General features: G+C 37.8%; 11 protein-coding genes across 11 annotated transcripts; 5 read left to right on the top strand and 6 right to left on the bottom strand.

The window, feature by feature from the left end:
• Window positions 1-658: 658 nt before the first annotated feature.
• RHIMIDRAFT_235628 (uncharacterized protein) lies at window positions 659-1577 on the top strand (the record flags this gene model as incomplete). The annotated part of the gene is made up of 2 exons (XM_023608387.1): window positions 659-856; window positions 924-1577. 2 exons carry the CDS (start codon window positions 659-661, stop codon window positions 1575-1577), a joined length of 852 nt encoding a protein of 283 aa, XP_023468582.1.
• A 993-nt stretch (window positions 1578-2570) lies between these two features.
• On the bottom strand, window positions 2571-3935 carry RHIMIDRAFT_276544 (mannose-P-dolichol utilization defect 1 protein). The gene has a single exon (XM_023612631.1). The coding sequence runs from the start codon at window positions 3770-3772 to the stop codon at window positions 2960-2962; it is 813 nt and encodes a 270-aa protein (XP_023468581.1). The 5' UTR covers window positions 3773-3935; the 3' UTR covers window positions 2571-2959.
• A 238-nt stretch (window positions 3936-4173) lies between these two features.
• RHIMIDRAFT_199494 (proteasome component Y13) lies at window positions 4174-5088 on the top strand (the record flags this gene model as incomplete). Its single annotated transcript, XM_023606379.1, has 4 exons — window positions 4174-4219; window positions 4279-4441; window positions 4499-4917; window positions 4967-5088. 4 exons carry the CDS (start codon window positions 4174-4176, stop codon window positions 5086-5088), a joined length of 750 nt encoding a protein of 249 aa, XP_023468580.1.
• A 57-nt stretch (window positions 5089-5145) lies between these two features.
• RHIMIDRAFT_200120 (uncharacterized protein) lies at window positions 5146-6163 on the bottom strand (the record flags this gene model as incomplete). Its single annotated transcript, XM_023606432.1, has 4 exons — window positions 5146-5346; window positions 5410-5646; window positions 5698-5725; window positions 5778-6163. The coding sequence occupies 4 exons, from the start codon at window positions 6161-6163 to the stop codon at window positions 5146-5148; spliced, it is 852 nt and encodes a 283-aa protein (XP_023468579.1).
• Window positions 6164-6624: 461 nt separating this feature from the next.
• On the top strand, window positions 6625-7065 carry RHIMIDRAFT_235624 (uncharacterized protein; the record flags this gene model as incomplete). Its single annotated transcript, XM_023608386.1, has 1 exon — window positions 6625-7065. The coding sequence occupies one exon, from the start codon at window positions 6625-6627 to the stop codon at window positions 7063-7065; it is 441 nt and encodes a 146-aa protein (XP_023468578.1).
• Window positions 7066-7756: 691 nt separating this feature from the next.
• RHIMIDRAFT_312062 (uncharacterized protein) lies at window positions 7757-9576 on the top strand. Its single transcript, XM_023614778.1, has one exon. The coding sequence runs from the start codon at window positions 7827-7829 to the stop codon at window positions 9504-9506; it is 1680 nt and encodes a 559-aa protein (XP_023468577.1). The 5' UTR covers window positions 7757-7826; the 3' UTR covers window positions 9507-9576.
• Window positions 9577-10351: 775 nt separating this feature from the next.
• On the bottom strand, window positions 10352-13589 carry RHIMIDRAFT_290495 (subtilisin-like protein). Its single transcript, XM_023613744.1, has 8 exons — window positions 12870-13589; window positions 12659-12814; window positions 12556-12605; window positions 12383-12506; window positions 12241-12339; window positions 12037-12183; window positions 11293-11973; window positions 10352-11231 (listed from the first exon to the last, which is right to left on the bottom strand). The coding sequence occupies exons 1-8, from the start codon at window positions 13528-13530 to the stop codon at window positions 10363-10365; spliced, it is 2787 nt and encodes a 928-aa protein (XP_023468576.1). The 5' UTR covers window positions 13531-13589; the 3' UTR covers window positions 10352-10362.
• Window positions 13590-13632: 43 nt separating this feature from the next.
• RHIMIDRAFT_276538 (subtilisin-like protein) lies at window positions 13633-16774 on the bottom strand. Its single transcript, XM_023612630.1, has 9 exons — window positions 16604-16774; window positions 16303-16531; window positions 16088-16246; window positions 15981-16030; window positions 15812-15926; window positions 15662-15760; window positions 15457-15609; window positions 14678-15394; window positions 13633-14623 (listed from the first exon to the last, which is right to left on the bottom strand). Exons 1-9 carry the CDS (start codon window positions 16745-16747, stop codon window positions 13731-13733), a joined length of 2559 nt encoding a protein of 852 aa, XP_023468575.1. The 5' UTR covers window positions 16748-16774; the 3' UTR covers window positions 13633-13730.
• Window positions 16775-17793: 1019 nt separating this feature from the next.
• RHIMIDRAFT_276509 (uncharacterized protein) lies at window positions 17794-20043 on the bottom strand. The gene is made up of 2 exons (XM_023612629.1): window positions 19688-20043; window positions 17794-19638 (listed from the first exon to the last, which is right to left on the bottom strand). Exons 1-2 carry the CDS (start codon window positions 19893-19895, stop codon window positions 17855-17857), a joined length of 1992 nt encoding a protein of 663 aa, XP_023468574.1. The 5' UTR covers window positions 19896-20043; the 3' UTR covers window positions 17794-17854.
• Window positions 20044-21396: 1353 nt separating this feature from the next.
• Window positions 21397-23643, bottom strand: RHIMIDRAFT_276504 (plus-3-domain-containing protein). Its single transcript, XM_023612628.1, has 8 exons — window positions 23449-23643; window positions 23271-23396; window positions 23093-23223; window positions 22826-23040; window positions 22671-22776; window positions 22413-22618; window positions 21873-22354; window positions 21397-21820 (listed from the first exon to the last, which is right to left on the bottom strand). Exons 1-8 carry the CDS (start codon window positions 23553-23555, stop codon window positions 21649-21651), a joined length of 1545 nt encoding a protein of 514 aa, XP_023468573.1. The 5' UTR covers window positions 23556-23643; the 3' UTR covers window positions 21397-21648.
• Window positions 23644-23685: 42 nt separating this feature from the next.
• On the top strand, window positions 23686-25050 carry RHIMIDRAFT_304353 (OTU-domain-containing protein; the record flags this gene model as incomplete). Its single annotated transcript, XM_023614445.1, has 9 exons — window positions 23686-23815; window positions 23884-24083; window positions 24138-24177; window positions 24234-24281; window positions 24340-24394; window positions 24498-24577; window positions 24627-24659; window positions 24715-24759; window positions 24808-25050. 9 exons carry the CDS (start codon window positions 23686-23688, stop codon window positions 24867-24869), a joined length of 693 nt encoding a protein of 230 aa, XP_023468572.1. The 3' UTR covers window positions 24870-25050.

Here is a 25050-nt window from a genome sequence, read left to right as displayed (position 1 = left end):
TAAATGCGGGAATAATGTATCCACGCGTCAAATATGTTCCTTGCTAATGTTATAAACCAAGAATAAACTAGGCTAAAGAAATGTGCTCTTTATTTTTATCTTGTGTGAGAGCATTTAACCAGTGTCGATTGGAAGTCATACTTATCCCAATCATTGTTGTCTTCGTTCCAGGTTCCGATGAGGTGGTAAAGGCTCTTTCGTGCCACGCTTTATTTTCAGATAATATATAATAAAAAAAAATTCTTTCGGTTCCTATTTCTTTAGATCTTTTTCGCGCCGCGCACCTTGGTAATAATATGTCCAATGATCAATCTGAACAATTGTTTACAAGAGAACAAGTCGAACAAATCATTGGGGAAATGTCAAGAAAACTCAACCTTGACAGATCAAGTGAAGGCTCCACAAACCTTCCAAATGAAATCTTGAAAGAACTGGAAAACAGCTCGTCCATCAATTTACAGAATAACATCAAATAATTTGTTAAGAACTTTTCAAAGTACGGAGGTAGTGAATGGACCAACAGTGAGATCTTCAACAAAGAGTTCCACAGAGAACTTAAAAGGAAAACTGTGGATGCCCTCCAAAGCACAAACGCAGTATACAAGGGAGCTGGTCGACTCATCATCGCGGGAAGGGCAGCAACAAGCCTTTACGAAGAATGACAACAATTCCTGGATCAGGAGAAAATGAAGAACAATTCTTTCACATCATGGAAGGCATCCGACAGCTCGCGGTTTACCCATACGCCACGAGTAAGGCCACCAAAAATGAAGTTAGGACAATGGCGATCAAGGCGCTCAGGCTCCCCGACAGCGTCAAACACTTGAAAGAAGGACCTAAGGACAAGGCCTTGGCTGTGGGCAAGGAAGAAATTGAAAGAATCTTTCAAGCAAGATACGAACAGTCCATCCTTAGAAATGCAGTGGGATGATAACAGCAATCATTCAATCACAGTAACAGAGGATTTGGACGTCAACAGAGATACACCAGGGGTCGTGGAACCTACCACAAGTCTTTTTTTGGACGCAGCAAGGGCCAGCTACACACAGAGGCCCAAAGCTCCAGTCAATCCCAATAAGGCCGCCATCAACGCCGACGTCTTTCCCCTCGACAACGGCGCATTACACCATACCAAGCGGTGGCATCTTACCAGGGGGTCGTATCCAATGTTTCTTAGAGTAATGGAAACGGACAATATTTCATTCAGAGCCTGTGTCGGTAGTAACACAAGGATATCAACTACAGTGGAACCACAAACCTCGACCATGGAAATATATTTCGAGGAAGTTCACGGAAGAGGAGCAAGTAGCAGTGGACGAAGCAGTGAAGAAATTTCTGAATTCCGGCATAATCGAGCGCTCTCCGTCTCAGTGCAAGAGCTACCTGTCGGAATTCTTTACAGTGAAAGAACCAAACAAACGCAGGCCGATATTGGATTGCACGAGCTTGAACCAGCGCATTTAATGCAATCACTTCAAAATGGAAGGTGTATCAGCCTTACGGGAGTTGTTAGACAAGAACGATTACATGCGCAAAATAGATTTGAAAGATGCATTTGTAGTAGCTTTGATTGGTAAATCTTTGAACACTCAGAGGGACATTTGATAACTGCTGTAAAGAAGCAAAAAAAGGACTCAATTAAAATGGGTTTTTATATGTTTTTCTTTCAAGCAGGTTTCAGGATTCGAGTACCTAGGGCAAAGAAATCATGCCAAATAGAAGCAATCTGCTTCGCGACCATTCAAGGATATGCATTGCCAAGTATGACTACATGTTTTGATTTCATGGAAAAACGAATAAAGAATTTAAACTTTTACAAGGAGACTAATGAAGGCTATTTCTAATATTAAATTAATTTCAACTCCAAGGTATCCCACCTATTAATAATACTGTCAAATGGGATAGCGAGCCATATTCTTTTTGTATTTGTTATTATTTAGATAACATTGCAACGGTTTCAATACGACATCTAAATTTGGAAATACAGTATATCTATGGGTGTCAAGGCTGGTACTACGAAAATATTCTTGGCGACGACGAATTTACATTTTATACAACATGAATTTTGTTCTCACCATTAGGTGCATTTATATTCGATCACAAGCTAATTTACTTTCCGGAAAGAGTGTATAGCCCTTCATCTCTCGCCTCATCACAGACAACACCCTCGTCGGAGTCTTCTTCCTCCACAATGAGATATACGTCGTGGGTTTGTGGCGCTTGATTCTCCCCTCCTCCTTAAAAAAATATCAAATATAATGGGAAATGGAACGAATATCTTTTCTCGCCTTCAAAGTAGCCATTCATTTTTAAATGAATATTTCATTATGTTTAAAATTATCTATTGACTAGTTTTTCTCAAGTCCTCAAAAGATAAAGATTCCATTCCCACACACCACTATCGAAGGAATTAAGTTTGTTTCATAGACTTGATAAAGAATACCAAACAAGAGAGATTGTAACTGCTTCGAGAAAAACATCTCGTCTTTTCTTTTTGCAAAATAATATACTGTCACCTTTTGATTTACATGTGACCAAAAGCAGTCCAAGCACACAATACAACAAAGTTAATCAGACCCACTTTGCAGTATCACCTATCTGTATACCCTAGCCTGGCCTGTAGTATACATTAGGTTATGTATGGGATTTTTAGGCCTCAGCAAGAAGAAAAGAAAATTCCGAGTAAAAGTTTGCCACAGATACGTACCCATTTGATGATGCTTACACCTTTTTCACAAACTTTTTGTACATCGAAAAAAAATTCTGATACATTGTGTTTTTATAAACATACTCTTTATTTACATGATCCAAGTGAGCGCAAAAGCTTCATTTTTTGGATCCAGTGATATCATTTTGAAATGATTATACGTCAACGGCAAGGATAGCCCATTTTTAAAGAGCATGCACGTAAAGGATGTACGACTTAATTTGGTTTCTCTTTCTCTCTTTTTCCCCCTTCTCAGTCAACCTTTGGCACCGGTGGCTTCTTCCAATACATGATTAATTGAATTACCAATACTCCATTAAGTACGCTTGCCAATAAATTGCCTCCAAGCATAATGGGATCATCAAGTTCTGTCCAAGTTGTAAAGGCTCTAGCAGTCGTACCCGCAAAATAATTGAGTACAGCAAAAACAGAGAGCTGACCAGTCGATTGATTTAAATAGTTTGCTCTTATTTGTGGTATCTTGCTCGCTAAACCAATGGGTATCTGTAAAGCATATAACAAAGACATTAACCAAGCAGGTATCACTTCAAGAAAAGCAAATCCAGCTAGGAAATAGCATAATAGACCCGTCATATAGGTATAATTGCGGGATTGATAATATGGAATAAGTAAAGATATCAAAATATTTTGAGCTGTCATAAACAGTACTTCTCCATAGGTGCTGAATGGATTATGCAGTCGTGTGTTGTAGATTAAAACAATTTCATAAGCACTGGTCTCCATTACAAAAGAAGCAAGTGATAAACCCTGTGCTGAACGACCTCTTAGGATGGTAATGATTTGGGGAATTTTTACAATAGCACCTCCTACGACAATACCAAGCCCTAATGCTTTTGAGATTGCTAATTTTAAGCAGCTGATATTTGTAATTTCAAATCGTTCTAATAAACTCTCATAGCAGGCTTCTCCTAGAAGTTTCACACCTGGTTGATTTATAAGTGCTGGCAATCTATATTGAGTATCTTCTATGATTACTGGTGTAATGGGTAATGTGAAAGATACTGTGATGAAGCATAAAAGTAGTAGAAAGAAAGAGATTGACATCACTGATTTCTCAGGATGACTTTTTAACTAGGAAAGGAAAGAAAAAAAATACAGGGTTGTACTGAGATATAGAGACTTTCTCTGTCTCACTCTCTCTATCTCTTAATGCTCTATCAGAACGGAAAGGGTTAATAATTTATCTTTTTTTCAAATTGACTTTTTGAAAACAAGCTATTTGTATAAGAGAACATGAGCTTTATTCTCGTAATTGAATCTTTTATTGTGTACTTCTGTCATTCGAAAGCACTGTCTAAAAAAGGAAATTTCAGGCCACTCATCTGGGATAAAATCCAAGAGCCGCGTCACAGCTTACGTACGTTGACTCTTGAACGCGCAACGCGGGCATACACACCTTGTTTCTCGGCATAATTTCTTTTCTTTTTCATACAAATTAATCAGTAATGGCTAGAAGATACGATTCAAGAACTACCATCTTTTCGCCTGAAGGTAAATAAAGAGGGAAAAAGCAATGTCCCAATGATGTTCATCAACCATGATTATTATAGGTCGTTTATATCAGGTTGAATATGCCATGGAGGCTATTTCTCAAGCCGGTATCGCACTTGGTATTCTCGCCAAGGACGGTATTGTTATTGCAGCTGAAAAAAAAGTTACTTCTAAACTCTTGGAAAATGACATATCTTCAGAGAAAATCTATAAATTAAACGAGTAAGGGCTGTCAATACTTTCTTGATGTAAAGTGTTTTGCTAATTTTATTTTTATAGCAACATCATTTGTGGTGTTGCAGGTATTACAGCTGATGCCAACATTTTGATCAACTGGACAAGAGCTAGTGCACAACGCTATTTGTTTGCTTATAACGAAGAAATCCCAGTTGAACAATTAGTTCAAAATGTATGTGATCTAAAGCAAGGTTATACCCAATATGGTGGTCTGCGTCCATTTGGTGTTTCATTTATCTTTGCTGGTTATGATGAACATCATGGCTTCCAGCTTTATCATTCTGACCCTTCTGGTAACTATGGTGGCTGGAAAGCAACTTGTATCGGTGCGAACAATGCTACAGCACAAAGTATCTTAAAGCAGGATCACAAGGATGATATGACATTAGAAGAAGCAAAGGCACTAGCTATCAAGGTCTTGAGCAAAACAATGGATAGTACTACATTAACAAGTGAAAAGCGTAAGTGAAAAGATAAAAGAAAAGGGATAATAGCTAATGTCTATTATAGTGGAATTTGCTACGATTCAACTTAAAAATGACAAGGTTCATTATGAACTTTATAAACCTGATCAAATCAATAGCTTGTTAAAAGAGCAAAATGTTGGTGGCAATACCGAATCAAATGAATAAAGGAGAAAAAACTGAATACTGAGAGAGAAAAAACAAGGGTTTATTGTATTAAGCTGGTCAATAAAGGTACCAAGCTGCCACTACACACAGGGATGTCGTGAGAAGCGATGATGCAAAGTTGACTTGATGATTATCAAGCAAAGGAACGCCGCTAATTACTTTTACTTTCTCATCTTTTGAACGCTTCTCGGGCACAATCATCTTTTTATCCTCTGAGTATAAGCTTTGTTGTACTGTTGCTCCCAAAATGGAGTCAATCTAATCATTATTTATAAAGATGGAGTGAGTGAATAATCACTTTTAAAGAAAGGCTTGCCTTACCAAGGATCCTCCAATACCCGACAATAACCCTACGAGTACAATCTCCCAAGCAAAACCATGACAGGGCTGATCAAACCATAAAGTCAAGGCGGCCATTAAGCCAATAAATCCTCCACCAGCAAGCGATGCTGCCAAACCTAGTCCCGACACTCCACCATTTGTTCCTGGAGGCACTTTTTTGAGTCTTGTGATCAGTATAGGCCACTCTTTATTCAGAATACCAAGCTCACTTGCCCACTTGCAAAAACTTAGTTCAATGTCTCGTTTTTACGCATAGTCTCACTTTACCGTATCACCTGCACAACAACCATAGTGTCTTTTCTAATAGAGTGAATAAAGTGTGTCTAAGAACCTGATGGATTTATTACCCTATATATGCCCACAGCAGAATCGTACTCCATGGTGCCTGATCGTAACAAGCTAATCCATTGTGTTGTTCCACCAAGACTTGAAATAAGCTGACTGCTATTCCTCCCAAGAGGCCGTTACAGATAACCTGTATCAAATTACGTTCACTAGCTGCTTCGTAGTCAGCTTCTAGTGCGCGTTTTCGTTCTGCTTTGAATTTTGTCAACTTTGAGCTTGACAGAAAGAAAGCAAGCAATACGACAGTAAAGACATTAAAAGATGAAGAAAAGGTTGCCATTCCCAAAATGAATGCGCCGACTGCACCATCCTTAGAGAGTGACTTTTTCTTTTGGGTATATACTACAAGTAATGTTGACAAGCAAAAGGCAAACAGAAAATGTGGCATGCAAAATGTTGAAAAAGAAGAAACCTCCTTTTTGCTTTCCCTCTCTTTTCTAAGCAAGGGATTTAATTGGACACACACCTCTGAGATTAAAGGTGAAAGAAGGGGCCAAAAACCAGAATAAATTTGCAAGCGCCTCTGAATAAAGTGTAGGCCACTACGGTGAAATCTGTAGGTTAAATGTGAAGCTTTATTACATGTTAGAATTTGCACTTTATCCACTGATAAAAAAATGATAATTTCAGGCAACAAATAATGATAAAAGAGAGCCCACAAGAAGCAAAAGAATGAGACATAAAAGAAATAACTACGGCATAGTTCTCCATGTTGGTTTATATCGCGATCCGGTTAGTCGTAAAGGGTATGCCCTTATCGATACCGCACCTGAGGATCGCACTGTCCTCCCTCTCAGTTATGATATTGATTTAACGAACCAATGACTTATTTGCGCTTCATGGAGAGATATGGCACCTCATTGTTTTTACTGCCATAAGCTTGGCCACACGAAAGGCAACTGTCCTCGCCTCTCTCAGCAGCGTATTAAGACTTGTTATAGCTGTGGGGATCCAGACTATTTGATTAAGGAGTGTCCCAAACGTAACACGGCCACTGTGGGCGAGAAACGCGCCCGCTACGACGATCTTTTGCCTACCGTACCCACGTCGTCTTCATCATTGAATTTAGGCTCTTCACCCGCTCAGAGCCTCTCATCACCAACTCTCATTGTATCTGCTGTATCTAAGTCTGTGCACCACTCTGACATTAAATCTTCTAAGATGACAGCCAACATCCGGAAAAATATTATACGAACTAGATCAAAGGCATCTACCACTATCATTACTGCAGTTATCCCTGAGGAGGATAACAATTCCGGCGGCCCAGATTACGTTCCTTCCGATGATTAATCAGAATCTAATGAGCCTGAGCACAATTCTGATGTTATGTCAATTGATTCTGTTGTATTCAGCTTTAGTGTTATTGTAAAAAGGCAGTTAAGTCGATGACTTGCGAATTAGATTCTTTATTAAGAAGAGCTGAATAATATTAGATCAAGTTTGAGTGAGAGTTTACTTGGATAGAGAATCTATGACTGCTATTTATATTATTACTGTTATACTAGTAGCTACTACAGTTGTTATAAGTTATTCTTATCAGATGCGATAGGGAAATGTAAAGTAGAATGTATGCTCTACTGTAAGATTATACTCGAGTTATTATAATGGTTATCTCATCAAACACATCAACGTGTAGTCTAGATAATCAGATGCTAATTTCTTTCATTGCATCATATAGAAGTAAAAAAAGAGTCCTCCTCATTTCCATTTATGGCATGTGTCGCCCCGATCTCTGGTAAAAAGCAATAGATCCTGAAAATTCACTGTCAAAATGAGCTTTTGATTTTTACTGAAGATCGGGGCGACGCTTGCCATAAATGTGTTCAGGAGATGCCGTTTAATGGCTCTTTTTATATATCCAAAGGTTCTTGCCATCAGGTGAATTGATTTTTCCACCAGGACGAATTATTTTTCGTGCAATATGAATTTGTTCTCACCATTAAAAAGAAAAGGAAGTTTGTGTAACTTCGTTTTTGCACATCTTTCAACTATATACAGCGCAGTTAATAAAACAATTTAAAAAGGTGTACTTTTTTTACTACGTTTTAGAAATGGTCGACATTCAGCATTTTCCTCATCACATTCTGGAAATCATCTTTCTATATCTCACGAGCCAAGAAGATTTACATAGATGTCGACGTGCTTGTTCAAAATGGCATTCTGTAGCCACAAGACGCTTGTTCAAAAGGGTGGTTATTTCACGCAATCTAACAAAGTTCTTAAAGCTTAGAGCGATGAATAAGTCTACTAGATTAATATCACTTGGAGAATGCGTCAAGGAAATGTATGTTAGAATGGAACGGAGTATGTCGCTTGAAGAATTTAAACAACTAGTCACTTATTGTCCTAATGTTGAATCGATCAATGTTAGTTCTTGGCTATATCTAATATGTATATCAAAGCACTTACTTGATATTGATGATGATATCAAATGGAGTCTCCGTCACATCGTTGCTAATGATTCCAATAATCCCTCTATTGACGTATACTTGAAGTATAAAGATTCTATAGTCTCCATACACGCTCCATCAGACGTAAAAGACTTGCAATTCTTGGCATCGTTTCCATCACTTCAAACCTTTATACATCAAAGTAGCGTCATCCAATCTCTGCGGGAATTCATGTTTATATTTGACGCATGTCCCAAATTGACTCATTTGTGTATACAAACTACTATAGAAGACGCTTCCTGTCTGATAACAAATCAAAATATATATCCTTCCTTAACCAACTTAGAAATGAAGATCACGTTCTCCAGTATGACCAGGCCGATGGTCGACTATATTTCAACTCGATTTATAAATCTTTCAACGGTGATTCTTAATATTCATCAAACGAATTCTTCATCGTTTGAAGAAAACTATACTCGTCTGGTGAATACTCTTATGACGCCATATAAGCGCCGTTTTTCTTTTAAAATGACTCTAAAGGACTGTCGTAGACCATTCGATGGTAACACTCAAATGGAGTTCACTCGCATGCTTGCCAAATGTACAATTGAAGCATTTAAGCTACAGCCAAGAACATTTAACTCAATGGAAGTCACTAAAGTAGATTATGAACCAGGTATACATATCTATGTGGACAAAAAGTTATACTGTATGCTTTTCACTTGGGCGCCATTTTCTTATTTGATCGATCAAGATGCTCTGTCTGGAGGAGCCATCCCTCGTTATCTCCATAAACTGACGTTCCAACGCCGTCGAGCTACCCTAACTCCGTTCAGGAATGATGGTTCACCCACCCAGATTCAGGAGCTAAATTTTTTTTACAAGTTACGATCTTTTCAAAACTACTACTACAATTCGCTGCAAACATTGTCACTTTCTAGTGTTTTCGTTGATGCCAGCTTTTTTCCAACATTGAGACGTATTTGCCCTAAACTAAAAGTACTCGAGTTAGGCATGGGTCCTATTATAGTCTATGGTAATGAGGGGGTTATCGACATGCAAGACCTGAGGTTGCAAAGACTCAACTTGGCCATACTACCTTGGGATTTCTCAGGAAATCCATGGTTGGTAGTCGTAAAGACTCATAAAGAATATGTATACATCAAAATACACAAAAATAGGAGATATAATGTGCTCACTTATGAAGAAGCTATGGAAGAAGAAAGACAAACGCAATTTCATGAACGTTACCATATCTATTGCTATGATATCCAAGAGGTCTTTCGCTTTAATAGGAAAATAACACTCTATTCTAACAGCACTAGCTCCAATATTGCATAAATGATGTTCAATGATGAAGTCTACACTAATTATGTATATCGCATTTCCCATTATCATTAAAAGCTTGTTTCTATTCATAAAGTACATCATTTCTTATTAGCGTTGGCTTCATTTACAACATGATTTTATGAAGCTATATCGTAAATATCAAGCTCTTTTTCGTTTTTTTACTTTCTCCTCTCTCTCTCTCTAAACATATCCGATATACTACTGAATAGAGGTGAGTTAACTCCCAAAAGTAATCTTTACCATGTTGAGATTTTCGTTGGACAGTCACTTTGGTAACTGATAGCTGATCTGTTGGCAAAGTCATCAACTTTAGGGTTGCTGTATAAAAAGAGAGAAAGGCTCGTAACAAGAAGCTGACGTGCGATATAGTCGTGATATTAATAAAGAAGGAATACAGATGCATGATAATGAGTCTCTATGATTTAATACGAAAGAAAGAGGGAGACTACTGTTACAAACAGTGTCAATTTATCTGATAACAGGACTAATACGTGCATTAATCACGAATAATGATAATTCAGAAAGATTCACTATGATAACTACATATTTTGTAGCCAGTTTCTTCGTATTGTTCATATAACTAAGCATTTACAAGGTAAATACGACACACACAGTTGCTCATACTATAAATGCACACAAGCCATCAGTGTGTGCACTTAACTGTTCCTTATCACTTGTATAGTCCAAAGACTCAAGGCAAGTATGTTCGATAAAGGTACGCGTCTGTTCGTCTTTAAAAAATGTCTGCTCATATTTATATGAAAAAAAGAAAGGCACAATCTCAAGTTGATTTTCTGGGTAAACACAACTTTGATACTGAAAAAGAATATATCTCTGACTGCGTTTTTTATTGTACTATGATAGGAGACGACAAGCGGGTTTCCCAACTGTTTTCATCATTAGGATCAGAAAGTAATTTGAGGGCTTTCCATCGTAGATAATACGTTCCATTCTCAACAGGCTGTAGACTATCAATACTGCTACTTCCTAAAGGAATAATAGTAGCGTTCCAACTGCCAGCATAAATAAAGTTGTTCAAAGTGTTTCGTGGTATAAACTCGTCATCAGCTGCTGTTCCTACAAGTTGTAAATCTTTATCCAAAACTTCAGTTACAAGGCGTGCTGTGCCGGTAAGTAAGCGGTATAACACTGTAACACTCGAGAACTGTGTGTTGTTTCTATCGATAACAAGCGAATCCGTTATGTTTTCATCACCCATCTTCTGAGAAAGTTTTGCATTGTTTCTGGCGAGGATCTGAGGGAAGTCTCTAGCAAAAATTGGAATCTGATTCAAGGCACCTTGAATACCTATATACGGGATATGTATTGGTTTCCGCGTATCGTCATTTCTTGGGATAAACTGTATATAGCCTCCATAAATAGGAAATGGTTCATCCGGAATCTCTCCTAAAATTTCAGACACCTGGACTGTGATATCCGCCGATTGTCCTGGTCCAAGTTCTATACTCTTTCTTGTGAAATTTAAATTAGCTGTAACAGGCTCAAGGGCAACTTTTGTAGGAGAAACTGGGTAATAAAGTTGATTCCATGTAAGAAAGGGAGCTAGACTTGAAGTGCCGTTTTGAGCAATATCGAAAATGACTGTCTTGTCACTAGGGTTGGATATAGTGAGAACCTGAGGCTTGATATTGGTGGTATCATTAAAACTTAAATGACCAGGAGATACATGAACAGGTTGATTAATGGCATCAACAACTACAAGTACCGGTATGCTTATGTAAGTCATTTGCTTTTTTTTTCTTTATAAAGAGTTTACCTTGTACCAAACCCGCGCCTTGACGCACTGGATTAACATATATAGAATCTTGTGTAGCTGGCTTTGCGTAATTTTGAAAATGCTCCTTTATATAAGCATGAGATTGATTTCTTCCATGGGCTTGAATGTATAATGCAAAAGCGCCAGCAGCAAAAGGGGATGCCATGGAAGTGCCTGATAACACACCGTAACCACCATTCGCTAACGGCAAAGTAGAGAATACATAAGCGCCTGGTGCCGCGATATCGGGCTTAAGACTGACATCGTACAATGGACCAATACTTGAGAATGTAGAAAGCTGATTACCAGTGGAAATCTTTTTGGCCATCATTATGCCTTTGGATGTTAAACCGATGTTTCCACTTTCATATAACTTTTTCTTAATCGTCTCTCCATCTTCAAGCGAAATAGATATGACTGGAATTTTCGCTTGATCTGTTTGTGGTCGTAATACTGCTCCTGGCTCGTTATTGTAAATAACGACACCAGCTGCTCCTAATTCCTGGGCTGTTATAACTTTTTCATTAAATGAGCAATTTCCTCTTTGAATTAGAGTAATTTGGTCCTTGATATTTTGATCAGGAACGGTGCCTTGACAAGCATCGTTCAAGGTGTTGTTTGAACTATATGCAACCAGTGTTCCATCTATAAATTCATTTGTATTCGTAGCTAAATTATAGGCTAATTGAAACAGTGTGAAAATACTGACAGTAAAAACGCATCTTTTTCTTTCGTTCTAGTTACCATAACTCTCTCCATTCACTATTTCAAATGCAGGTGCAAGGCCATAAGTATTATCTATAGAAGCAACTGATACAGTGCTACCACCTGTTCCTGGGGCTGACATATAAAATGCACCTTCTGATCCCTCATTTCCTCCTGCAGCAATGACTGATCACAGAATCAATTAATAAGAAAATTACCTTAAAATTCTGTAAATTAATGTACCTAAAGATCCACTTTCGGATACTCTGTTCGCAACGATGGATGTAGGATCGTCGCCCCAGTTACTAGGTGACCCTAAGCTGAGATTAATGACATCACAGCCTAATAAGGATAATGGTTAATAACCTAGTTAGTGCACAATAACACAACATGCCTGCTTCGTATGCATCAATAAGTGCCTTGATAACCATATCGTTTGATGTGGAGCCAGTACAACCAAAAATTCTCCAAGCGCCTAAAGTCACCTCTGGAGCTATACCTGTGAAATTCTATCCAGTATAAGCAGGTGTGTATTTAGCCAGTTGTATCTATACTCACAAATACGCTGTCCTGAGCTGCAATAATGCCTGCAACATGCGTTCCATGGCCTAGTGAAATCAATATATATAAGCTCTAAATACATTCTACCAAAGTCACGTACCACTGCCACTTGTGCACGTATCTAAAGGAGTCTCGCCTTGAACTCTTGAAAATGGGTCACTTGAATCATAATTGTCTCCAACCAGATCATAGCCATATTGTACAAGATAGCCTGGCCCAAATCCCCCACCAAGAGCGGGGTGACGGTAATCAATTCCTGTTGATCATCAATATCGTTGGCAATTAGAATATAAAACGTATATTGGTATTACCTGAATCAATAATTCCTACTATCACTCCTTTCCCTAAAATTTTTGAATTTTGACGGAGATCATCTACTTGGGCCATTGCGTGCGTGAATGGCAAGTGTATATTGGGATCTGATATCTTTATTCTTGGTGCTGGAGAAGCTTCATTTGCATTCAGCACGCTTTCGTATGGATGCACTTTTACAGAGGGTCGAGGTATTTCAGTAACAGGATAAACACTTTTAACGTGGTGCTGCTGTAATATTTTACGTAGAATGATATGCTCTGCTCTTTCAGCGTCATCAATAGTCTCATTGGTGCTGTCTCTTTTATGCAACAATTGACTATAGCCTTGAAGACATATAGAGACTCCTCGGAAAATGGCTGAGGAGGTGCTGTAATCATGAGCAACACTCATTTTTATATGTGGCCCTAGGTGTGGCTCGGCCAAAAGAATGTCGTTTTCTACTCTACTGATGAATTCCATGGATGATCCATGATAGTCTTCTTCAAATTCAATGATGTATCTTCCTGGAATCGCGTTTCCCAAAGCACCGGGCTTAAATTTCGGGTCTGCGATGATAGACAGTAGCCTGTTTCTATACACATACTTGTCTTGCTGCACTGCAGAGGACGGTACAGCGAATGCTATCAAGCATACGCTAATCAAAAGCGACAATCTCATATATATAAAAATGAGGTATAAAGAAGAAAGATGGTAAATATTAAACCAAGAAGGTCAGTGAGAGCATTATATGCATAAAAAAAATGAAAGTAAAGTATTATTGTCCGTTGGAATTAAAACGACTAGTGCTTCTTTTTATTTTCATGACGAAGGTTAAACCCCACAAGTAGTTTTATACAGGGCTAGGTGATGAATCTAATTTATTCGACTTGCACTATAATTTCCCCTGACTTCCATTCTTTCCAGTCGTCTTTGTTATCAGGATCGCCAAAGTGCTTAAGGGCGCGCAAAAGTAAATAATATGAGCCCTCTTTAGCACGGATCTCATGAGTATCGTCACACTTGTATTTTCTCACATATTTTCCAGTGTTGCATATTGCTTTATAATCCCCAGTCCATTTGTACTTTGTATATCGTTTGTTTGCGAGCCCATTTCTGGCTTTATACGTATGCACACCATTATGAATTACGCCGATCGGATTCCCATATTTATCCAGCAGTCTAATCTCTATCCTTGCTGTTCCTGTCATTGTGCGAATGACCATGGTTGGCCTTGACTTGGATCTTGTTAATGTGAACAGATAAGGAAAGCTTGCTTTTTCTGTTATATTTTTCTCGGATGCCATATAAGGATATCCTTTATCAAAAATGGGTACGTCCTTCATGCTTCCAATGACTCCAAAGTAAGGAACACTTGATAGTGCTCGTTTTGACAAGGCATCTTTAACTACGATAAATCCACCATACATTGGGAAGGGATAATATACCATCATGTGATTATTTATAAGTACTGTTACATCTATTTTAACTGAAGCTAGTGCAGGAATAACTGCTGTGGATGAAGGTGTAAATTGAAGATCAACATGAAAGTACCCATCATCAATCTGTGCCTTGTTTAGCTGGTAGTCTGCGGTATTAGCAGGAAGCATTTGAATTGAGCCTGACTGAATATTCTCGAATAAAACATGTAATGGGTAACCATTCTCATTACTTATAGTAAGCGTAATTTTCTTGTAGACTGAGAAAGATGCTGTATCATTAAAACTAATATGTGCGGGAGAAACATGCACCTTTTCTCTTATTGCATCAAAAACTTTGTATATAACAGATATAGTTAGTCTATTTGTAAGCACATTTGGTATCTTACCTTGTATAAGCCCTGATCCTTGTATTAAAGGATGGTAAGGTATTCCTGATTCCTTTTTCAAGATCCTTGCATGGTTCTGAAGTTGCTCAATAAGAAAGGTACCGGTAACACTTCTTTTTGTTTTTTGATAATATTCCAGCATCAGCGCTAGTGTACCAGCTACTTGCGGAGAGGCCATTGACGTACCTGATTTTACGGACCACCCATTGTTTACACGATAAGGTACAGTCGAATAGACATTGCCTCCAATTGCTGTAATTATGGGCTTCATATGTAATTCATAAGATGGACCAATGCTTGAAAAATCAGATATACGTAGACCTGGACCTCCATCGATGATATGCTCTTCCTCTGCAGTTTTCAACTTGATTATTACATCTTTATGTTGCATCATATAAGTAACTAATCTGTTGCCTGTTGCGTACTCAATCCCTGCACAAGGAAGCATTCCATTATGTGTTTTTGCCCTAGCCACATCGTGAGATGATGTATCAGGGTCATAAAATAAAACACCTTTTACACCTAGTAATTTTGCATTTTTCAATTTTTCGTTAAATTTACAGTGGCCTCGCTTCACAAGTAGTATTTTGCCAACAGTGGAAAACTGTGTAAGGAATTGCATGTCGTTATTGCAAGCGTACGGAAAGCTACCGTTTACTATAACATATGCCAGTTCGCCATTGGGAAATGACTGTGTAGAGGTTGAAGGCAGATAAGCTGTATAATATTAATAAAACTGTCTGTGTAATCATACATTGTAAATAAGCTAATGAACTTACAAAAGTATTCTCCAGGAAACGTGCTGAATTCAAATACTTTGGCTGGGTAGTATGGGCTATTGATAGAAGCAACAGAAACAGCACTTTCTGCTATTCCAGGAGAACTTATAGAAAATGGGCCATCCATACCTTGATTTCCTGCGACACTAGCAACTAATGGATGTCACTTGATTGTAATTTCATAATTAAAGCGTCCTTTGATTACCTATGATGCCTGCTTTGGATATTCGCTCTACCGCAGCTGCCAAGGGGCTCTCTATCCAGCCATTCTCTGAGCCAAGGCTAAGGTTAATTACTTGACATCCTATAAAGGTAATGTTACAAACAATAGAATATGCAACGTTTTGTTATTTACCAGCTTCATAAGCCATTTCGAGTGCTTTAATCACAGTATCATCGTGTGCTCTCTGGTCGCAACCGAAAATTCTCCAGACAGCTAGTGTTGCATTAGGAGCAATTCCTATAAAGTTCTATCTTTTTGTATTAAGATACACACACAAACGTATATTAAATGGATTGGGCACCTTTGATATATCATAACCAGCAATGATACCAGCAATATGAGTTCCGTGGCCTAAAGATCATTGATATTATCACACTTATATCATATAATTTGACAGCTAATTCAAACCTGTGTTGCGTCCTGTACAAGGATCATATGGATCAAATTCCCCGCGAGGCTTGATGCCCAATTTTTCATCTCTTTTTGCAGAGACCAGGTTGCGCCCATACCTAACTTTATAGTCTTTGCCAAGTCCACCACCTAGTGCTAGGTGAGTGTAATCGATACCTTTAAGAATATAACGTTTAGAGAGAATAAAGTGATAAACCCTGTCTTAAACGAACCTGAATCTATTATCCCGACTAGAATACCTTCTCCGGTAATCTTTAACTGTCGATGCACATCATAGGCCTGAGAGACGCTGTTCGAATAAGGGAATGTGTAATTCGGTGAACCATTGAACCATTGAGGTTGTACAAGCTTGGATACTGAGCTTATACTAACAACAGCAGGATGCTTGCTCAAGTGGCGTATGATAGGATGGCTAGTTCCTCCTTCACTTGATGACGACAGCTTTTCGTGAGAAATAGATTTAATCTGTATGGACATTCCTTTAAATATGAAAGACTTGTACACTTGGCGTACTTCGTATTGGTTCTTGTAAAAACGTAATTCGTCATTGATGGATTGATGAATTGAGTTGTTCGTATTTTGATCAAACTCTATAATATATGCGTTTTGAACTATCCCTGTGAGCCTTACAGGTTGAATAAAGTGAAGCAAAAGCATAAAGAGAAAGACCTTGAATATATGGACATCCATTTGAGTATAATATAAAGAAGCAAAAGAAACCAGAAAGGATCATCAAATACATATGTCTATTGAGAAACCTCCTTTTGACTAGTATACGTTTTAAGGGGTGGTCATGCACCTATTTGATGAATACATATATATTCATCATTACCCAAGCGTCTGAAGGTTTATTGTTTATGTTGAATAAGCAGAATAATAAGGGCAACATGACAATAGAATACGCTGACTGATAAAGTTTGTTAAGCAGAAAGAGGGTATTTAACCAATCAAAAAAAAAAAGAACAAAAATTTATTAATCTATTCTTCAACATGATAAAAACGGTTGTACTTTATCAAGTAGTATGTCATTTCCTATTCAACGACGTCTACCAAGGGGTGGCTGATCTTCTCATCATAAAGATTATTTTTAAGAAAACACACCGCGCATTTAGTCATAGAGGATGACGCAGGGGGAGTGTTTTTAGTGTAGGACATTTTATTCAAAGACACGTAAAGGACAAAACACTTTAGAGATAGCAAGGATATTAGTTTCTTTGGAAGTTTACAAATTTTATTTAAGTACATAAAGAATAGATACCTCTAGCACTTTTGGTTATGTCATCCTAAGTATTTTCATCATCGCTTGTTAAGTCTAAGTCGCTTAGATGAAAATTACTAGGATGAAATTCAGGTGCCGAGGTATCTATTTTACAGTGAATGATCGCTACTAATGGCAGGTGGAGGGACAAACATTACCTGTAGAAGCGCTAGAAATAGAGCTAGCATATCTATGCTGCCTACGTTCTGCTTCATGAGTATAAGATATACCCTCTGTAAAGTCCCAAAGTGCTTGGATGAGCTTCGAGCTGAATGAATACAGGTTGAAGTTGACAACGCCTAAATAGAGCATGATTAGTTACTAGATATTAACATTAATAAAACATATACCATTCTCCACAGTGAATTCCATAGTGTTTGTTTCATTTGCTATGATGATTTCTTGCATTCGATTCCTATGTTCACCTTGCAGTAAAGACAACCTACAAGCAAGTCTTGATATGATTATCTAAATAAGACATATTAGCCAATAGATTAGAGAAAATGTTATATGCTTACGTTTGGGATGTCCCAGGCAGATCGTGTTAGTTCATCAACTTCATTATTGTGAACAAGATGGATGTTTCCAACGCTTTCAGGGCTATAGAAGTAATCCATGATACGTTCAACATTAATATCTTCATTTGCCAGAGTGGTCTGTGATGTATTGGTAGCAGGCATGGTCTTTTGGTCATCAGTTGCAGAGGAGCGTGAATGTTTTATAGAAGACGAGCTTGAAGAGCCTTGGCGTATTTCATTAAGTGGAAGGGTGGCCTCGTTATGTCCCTTGCTTGTTGACATGCTTGGTTTGGATATAGAAGAACTTGCTTTAGGGTTACGATTTGATTTGGATGAAGATGCAGATTTCTTGATGTGTCCAAGCTCATCAGATGATGAATCAGAGTTAATAGGACGTGATGGCTTGCGTTGTAGTGGGTTTGTGCTCGGATATCTTGTAGTGGATGGCTTCCTTTTAACCTTATCTGACGTAGACGAGGAACGCGTCACGTCAGCAGGAGAAGCAGTATTGTCATTAGAGGAAGAAGATTTGCGGTAAGTGGTATCAGTATTGGAATTGGAAGCAGATGGCTTGCGGCGAATGGTATCTTGGTTGGAAGAGGGTGTACGTGAAATGGTATCATGAGCAGAAGCGGATGGCTTGCGAGAGGCAGCATCAGAGGAGCTGGAAGCTTTAGAAGGAGCCGAATCAGAGTGAGGGGCAGAAGATTTGCGAGGAACAGTATCATAGGAGCTAGAAGTTTTATGAGGAGCAGAATCAGAATAGGAAGAAGAGGACTTGCGAGGAGCAGTATCATAAGAATTGGAAGCCTTATGAGAAGCAGAGTCAGAATGGGAAGTAGATGGCTTGTGGGGAGTAGAATCAGAGTAAGCAGAAGACTTGCGAGAAACATTATCATAAGAGCTGGAAGCCTTACGAGAAGCGGAGTCAGAGCGGGAAGCAGAAGGCTTGCGAGGAATGATATCATTATAAGAATCTGTACCAGGGCTATCAGGACGATGTGTCTTTCGTCTAAGGGGATCAGTTGTTGGATAGCGAACGGAAGACTGTTTTCTTTTAGCTTTTCCAGAACCAGAAGATGAGCGAATGATGTCATCAGGGACTGGCCTAAGAGGAGATGAGCTTTTAGTGGAGGAACTAGTGGCCTTGCTTGGAGTGAGGTCACTAGGTATGCTTGTAGGACTATCAGCTCGTGAAGGCTTGTGCTTCACACTGTCCATAGGGCTGTAGCGCGGAGCAGACTGCTTCTTTTTGACCTTGCCAGAACCAGAAGAAGAACGAAGGAGTTCGGAAGGAGAAGTTATTCTCTTTGAAGGGACCTTTTGGTCAGAAGGCTTCTTGTCTTGAAGAGGAGCAGATTTAGAAGAAGAGGAACGTCTTTGAGATTCACTAGAGACTCTGGATGAAGCTGAAGACTTACCAGGTGAATCAGATCTAATGTTAGCAGAAGAGGACTTTGCAGCAGAAGAAGACGCGTGTCTTGAAGAAGAGGCTGAAGCGCTAGGACGATGACCAGACCAAGGAGGAGGAGCAGCAGAAGATGGAGGAAGACCATGGAAAGAATCAGGCTTCAAAGACAACAGCTGAACAAGTTCAGGAGAGGCGTTAGAGAATTCAACTCTCTCAATAATAGAATAATTTGGTTGAGTAAAGTTCAAATCAAATACGATGATTTTAGGGGCGGCCAAGTTGTTGGTAAAGTGTAATAAAGCACGCAAGTCAAATTCACCCCATCCTTGCTCCTGCAAGAGATAGGGCTCCTTCGTCTTAACTAATAAGAAGTAAGTATGATTGATTTGAAATAATAAAAAGAAATTTACCTCTTCTTGGGTTTTCAAACGTTGGATGCAAGATATACTCAACGTGATCCAGGATAAGAGAAGCCTTGCCCTTTACTTCCTTACCGTTATCCACAGCAACCAGAGACACTTGCCAATCTCTCCACGGATGGCCGTTGCTGTTCTTGGCGCTTGCACCTTTTATGACACTATTGTGTGAAGAGATTTTGAAATCTTGATAAACGCTCATCTAATTTAATCATTAGTTACTGTTCAAATTATTTGTAAATCACACTTACTGCGAGGTGGAATTAAACTAAATGAAAAATATAAAATATAGATAGAGCACTTTGGAGATTTTGAAGAAGCAAAATAAAAAGAGAATAAGGAAAAAGAAGTGTAAAGAAAGAGAAAAGAAAAAAAAGAGAAGTAGTTTTGTTCCTGTTGAACAATCACACAACACGCGAAAACCAAAATAGGGCTGACATTAAAATATATTCAATCAGATGGCTAGATTCTGCACTCACTTAAATCACCCTAGAAATTCTGATTGGATAAGATAATGATGACGTTAGTATTTTTTTTTTCAAATCAGGATAGAACAAAATATTTACAAGTGCAAAGAGCCAAACAAGTGGCACGATAGTGCTGGTTAAAGTATCATACTAAATAGAGCATTCCTTGATCTAATATTACAGTTACTATTTACACAATCTCCAAGAATCAATCAAATGTTCAATTCTGCGTCGACGTTTCGGTTCCAGACCTACTGTTGGATGAAGTTGGCAGAATTAAAATAGAATAATCAGCACTTAACTAGCGGTTTTCTTAAGAGACACCACATTCACATATTCAAACTGACGTCTAAGGAATACTTACCAAATATGGTAGTGGTGTCCCATAAAAATCAAAGAAAGACCTGCTAAATATGGTAGCGGTAGTCCATAAGAGTCTCAGAACTATTTACTACATTTGGTAGTGGCGTCCCATAAGAATACTAATTTCAGAATGCAGGAAAAAGAAGAGTACAAATGCAGAAAAAAGAGTACAGAAAATACTGGAATCACTGCGGTCAATCCCCAAAAAGAGGATAGATAAAAATGCTCCTCCAAATGAGGACCAAATAATTAGTATAGGTTAAAATAAGTACGTGTTTATTCTTTAAACCGAATCTTATGATTTACATTTGCATGAAGTCTCTGGGACGCCACTACCACATTTGGTAAATATTCCTTAGACGTCAGTTTGAATATGTGAGTGTGGTGTCTTAAGAAAATTGCTTTCCACTATCTAAATTAAGCTTGTACTATTTTTCGGTAACGATTACTCTAGCTTATATGTATGCAAAGGTATCGATATTAAAGAGCATATTCGAATAAAGGTTTCTATAAGAAATACTATTACCAAAGAAAGTAATAATCTATTATTCAAATTTTGAAGAGTCGAGAGTATGGTGTACCCTAAGAAATCTGATTTCCAAATGGCTGACAAAATATCCTTATCACATACAGAGGCTAATTTGTAGTGTGAGTTAAAAAGATACTCCTCTTTTGGTCGATAAATATAATTGAGAAAGTATTGTATTCAGCTTTATATTTGAAATAAGGCTAACAAGTCGACATCTTGAGAATTTAAAATCTTTGCTGAAAAGAAAAGATGAATATTATTAAAATAAGACGCGTGAGCTTTATAGGGAATATCAATATTGTCAGCATGATTAATGTTGTCTATGTGATTATTTATCAATTTTATACTAGTAGCTACTATAGTTATTAACATAAGTCCATCTTTTCAGATGCAATATAAAGTAGAATGTATGCGCTACAGTAAGATATAGATTATAATGGTTTATATCAAACACATCAGATATGAATTCATGTTAATATAAAACGATGCGCATTTGATAGATAAGTCCTAAGATTCAGTGGATGTTGCAGCAATGCCCCCACACACTGATTGTTTTTTTCAGCTGTCGTCTGAATTTGAAGTGTTTATTTTTCAAATTACTCAAAAAGTTCAATTTTAATTTCCTGTGCAACCTTATTAACTAGCCTCACATAGGGCGTTTGATAACCAGACAACTTTTCTACATCAAAGGTACCTTGACTTAAGGCCACGATCTTTGCAAGTGGCTTATTGCTTGTATCCTTTACCATAATTGATGAATCACTTGCCCTATTTATAAAATGAGTCACATGCATTTATTCTATCATAGCGATTTACTTACACTCCTGTTGCTGTTGTTGTTGCTGCTGCTGCAACTGCTGCTGCTTTTTGGGCCATTACACTTTCTAATAATGCTTTTCGCCTAGCTTCCTTTTCGCGTAATTCTGCTTGATGTGCTTCTATTCTATCTTTTTCTCTATTTCTACTATTGATATCAGCCCACACGCTTTGTTTTTGTGCTTCAGCACTAAAGGTTCTTTCTTCCAACTCCTTTAGTTCCTTTGTCAGCTTCATTACTTGTTCAGTATCATTATTGCTTTCCGCATGCTGAAGACGTGCCATAAGTTGTGCTTTTTCCATAACAGCATTCATGGATGAACCCTTCACGGCTCGTTTCCTTTCAATCATTTCATTTACTTCTTTATCGTTCAATACATATTCTCTGGCATTTTTTATATCTTCTACTTTTTGCTTGATGTGATCCATAGAGGGAACGCGTACTTTATCATGCTCTAATGTGGCTATAAAGCGAGAGTATTCGTGCTATAAATGATAAACTATAAACATGTTTTCTTTTTCTTTTTACATCAGTTATAAATACCTGAGTGATAGGTTGATTTGAGATAATATCCATAGTAAATATTTTTTCTGCTTTGCCATGCTTTAACTTGAGTGCTTGATTACATGATGTATTTTCACCAATTGTGTAAATCTTATGCCATGGCACAATCTCCATAACTTGACAAAGTCTATACACAGGAACTTTCTTTTGTGGATCTTGTCCAATGTATATACGAACAAAGCCATCTAGCATGAAAGAGGTTACTAAAGAGTATACATCTTTTGAATGGTATCATACCAAGAACTAAATTTTCAAAAAATGGTGCAAATAACCACTTTTCAATCATGCTTCTTGATATGCAAGCAGATTGAAATTCTTCCAGCTGAGGTACTCTCTTTTTAGCCTAGAAGCTGTGTTGGTTTATTCAAGTGAATACACACAAAGTTAGTTACCTTTTCTTCTGCGTCGTCTTCTGATGCGGGTGATTCATCTGCACTATATTCATAGTCGCTTTGGTCTTCATATCGCTTTCGTCTCTTTCTGCTGTCTGAGGTAGAAGATACTTCATTACGGCCACGCTTACTGCGTACTCTATTCTTCTCTTCTCTGCGTCTTGCTAACTCTGAAAGTGCCTGTGACGTACTACTGCCTTTAGCTCTTGCTGAACCTATAATGTACGTTTTAGCAAAGTGTGTTTTATAACGATACCATATACATACGCCTAGTAATATCCTCTCTTCGTCCATCTTTAAGTAACTTTCTGACTTCTAATCTTTCCAAGTTTCTCTGTCTTTCTTCTGAACGTTCAGCCAGAATACGTTCTCTCTCAACTTCTGGAAGTGCTTGTAGTCTTTTTGAACATTAGAAAACTATATGCAAATTGTTGACGATATCTACCTTTTACGATCTTCTTCATCTTTATACAGATCAGGACCATACTCGTCAATATCTTCCATATCTTCATCATCATCTATGCCTACTTCTTCATCAGAATATGGTGCTTCTTCGTCAGTTTCAGATGTGCTACGGTGGGAATTAGAATACTGATTAAAAGATAAGAAATTACAAAGCTTACTGCCTTTTTGGCTTCTTTGCCGTGTTAGAAGCATTAGCTTGATTTGCTCTTTTTAGCGCCTCTTCTTCTTTAGTCAATGAGAGAATTAAACTGTCAATGTTCTCCATGTTTTTTGTTAGTAATTCAAAAGAAAAAAAGAAAAAAAGCTGGCAGCTGAGCGTATTTTAAATTTCAGCTTCCGTCATCGAAATGAAAATCAGACAGAAATGAAACGAGTTGTTACAACAGGTTGAAACTATGAGATTACGAATACGACATGCTAATGGCATTGCTACACTTAACAATGTATCCAATGAACAAACTATAGCTGAACTTAAGCAGCAAATCCTTCAGACCTTACAACTCTCTTCTACTTATGGCATTCAGAGTAAATTGAGATTACACACGCGTGCATAATTGCATCTTGCTAAAGAACACTCTGCTTTATTTACACAGTCTCTGGAGGATATCCACCTAAGCCTATTACGGATGACACCTTGGTTATTCAGAGTAGTGGTTTAAGGGATGGTGACACCTTGAATGTTAAGATAACCGAAAGTACTGTGCAACAGGTAGAAACAACAAGCAGTGAGTCTTCTCTCAAGCTTGTCAAGGAAGGCGTTGTCCAGACACCTAATGGATTTTTGACATTAAGGGTAATAGATGAATATTTTCTCACTAACAAGAGCAAAAAAGCTTACTTTAAATAGACAATGGAGGATGATAATTCATGTCTATTTAGATCCATTGGTACAGTGACAATAAAAGAGGCTGCTGCTTATATTCATTTTTATATACTATTCTAGGCTACGTATTGAGCAGAGACACCAGCATAGCAAATGAATTAAGACATGGTACTAATCGATATGCCTTAAAGAGAAGAGATGATGCATACTAATTGCTGATAATTAGTTATAGTTGAAAGAATCAAAGCTGATCCTATCTCATATCCTGATGTCCTGTTGGGGTAAGTTTACTATGCACAAATATATGAATTTGATTATTAAATAATGAATACTCTAGTCAAGAAAGAGGTAACCGCTACTCATGCATGATATTCTTTGATGAAGCAATCGTTTTAAAAATTCTTCTCTTTTAGAAAAGTATATTCAATGGATCCAGAAGCCTACTTCTTGGGGTGGTGCAATAGGTAAATTGTTGTCATGAATACAATTGTAGCATTACTCAACTTTTTACAGAACTGTCTATATTCTCATCCTTCTTTAATGTCGGTAAGTGTTTATCGATTTTGTATCTAATGTAATACTTACTTTCTTGTTTGTTTAGAAATTGACAGCATTGATGTTCAGACAGGCAGAATTGACAAGTTTGGTAAATTACTTTATTCAATTTACTGTACAGCTACTTATTCATTTTCAGGGGAAGGAAGCTATGATGAAAGAGTGCTTATTGTTTACAGTGGCATACGTAATGATAGATAGATAGATATAATTTTTATCACTAACAATAGCATGGTAGACTACGACGCTTTAGCACTTTCTCCGGCCAGCGATAGTCCACCAGAATTTGATCAGACACGATTCCCAGTGACTGATGACTATATCCTTGATGCCGCTAAAGAGATTACTGAATCATTGAGAAGAGTAAGTTCTCCTTTTTTTT

The sequence above is a fragment of the Rhizopus microsporus genome (genome assembly GCF_002708625.1).
Source record: "Rhizopus microsporus ATCC 52813 unplaced genomic scaffold scaffold_4, whole genome shotgun sequence".
Classification (NCBI taxonomy): Eukaryota; Fungi; Mucoromycota; class Mucoromycetes; order Mucorales; family Rhizopodaceae; genus Rhizopus; species Rhizopus microsporus.
This window is presented reverse-complemented; position numbering and strand designations above follow the sequence as displayed.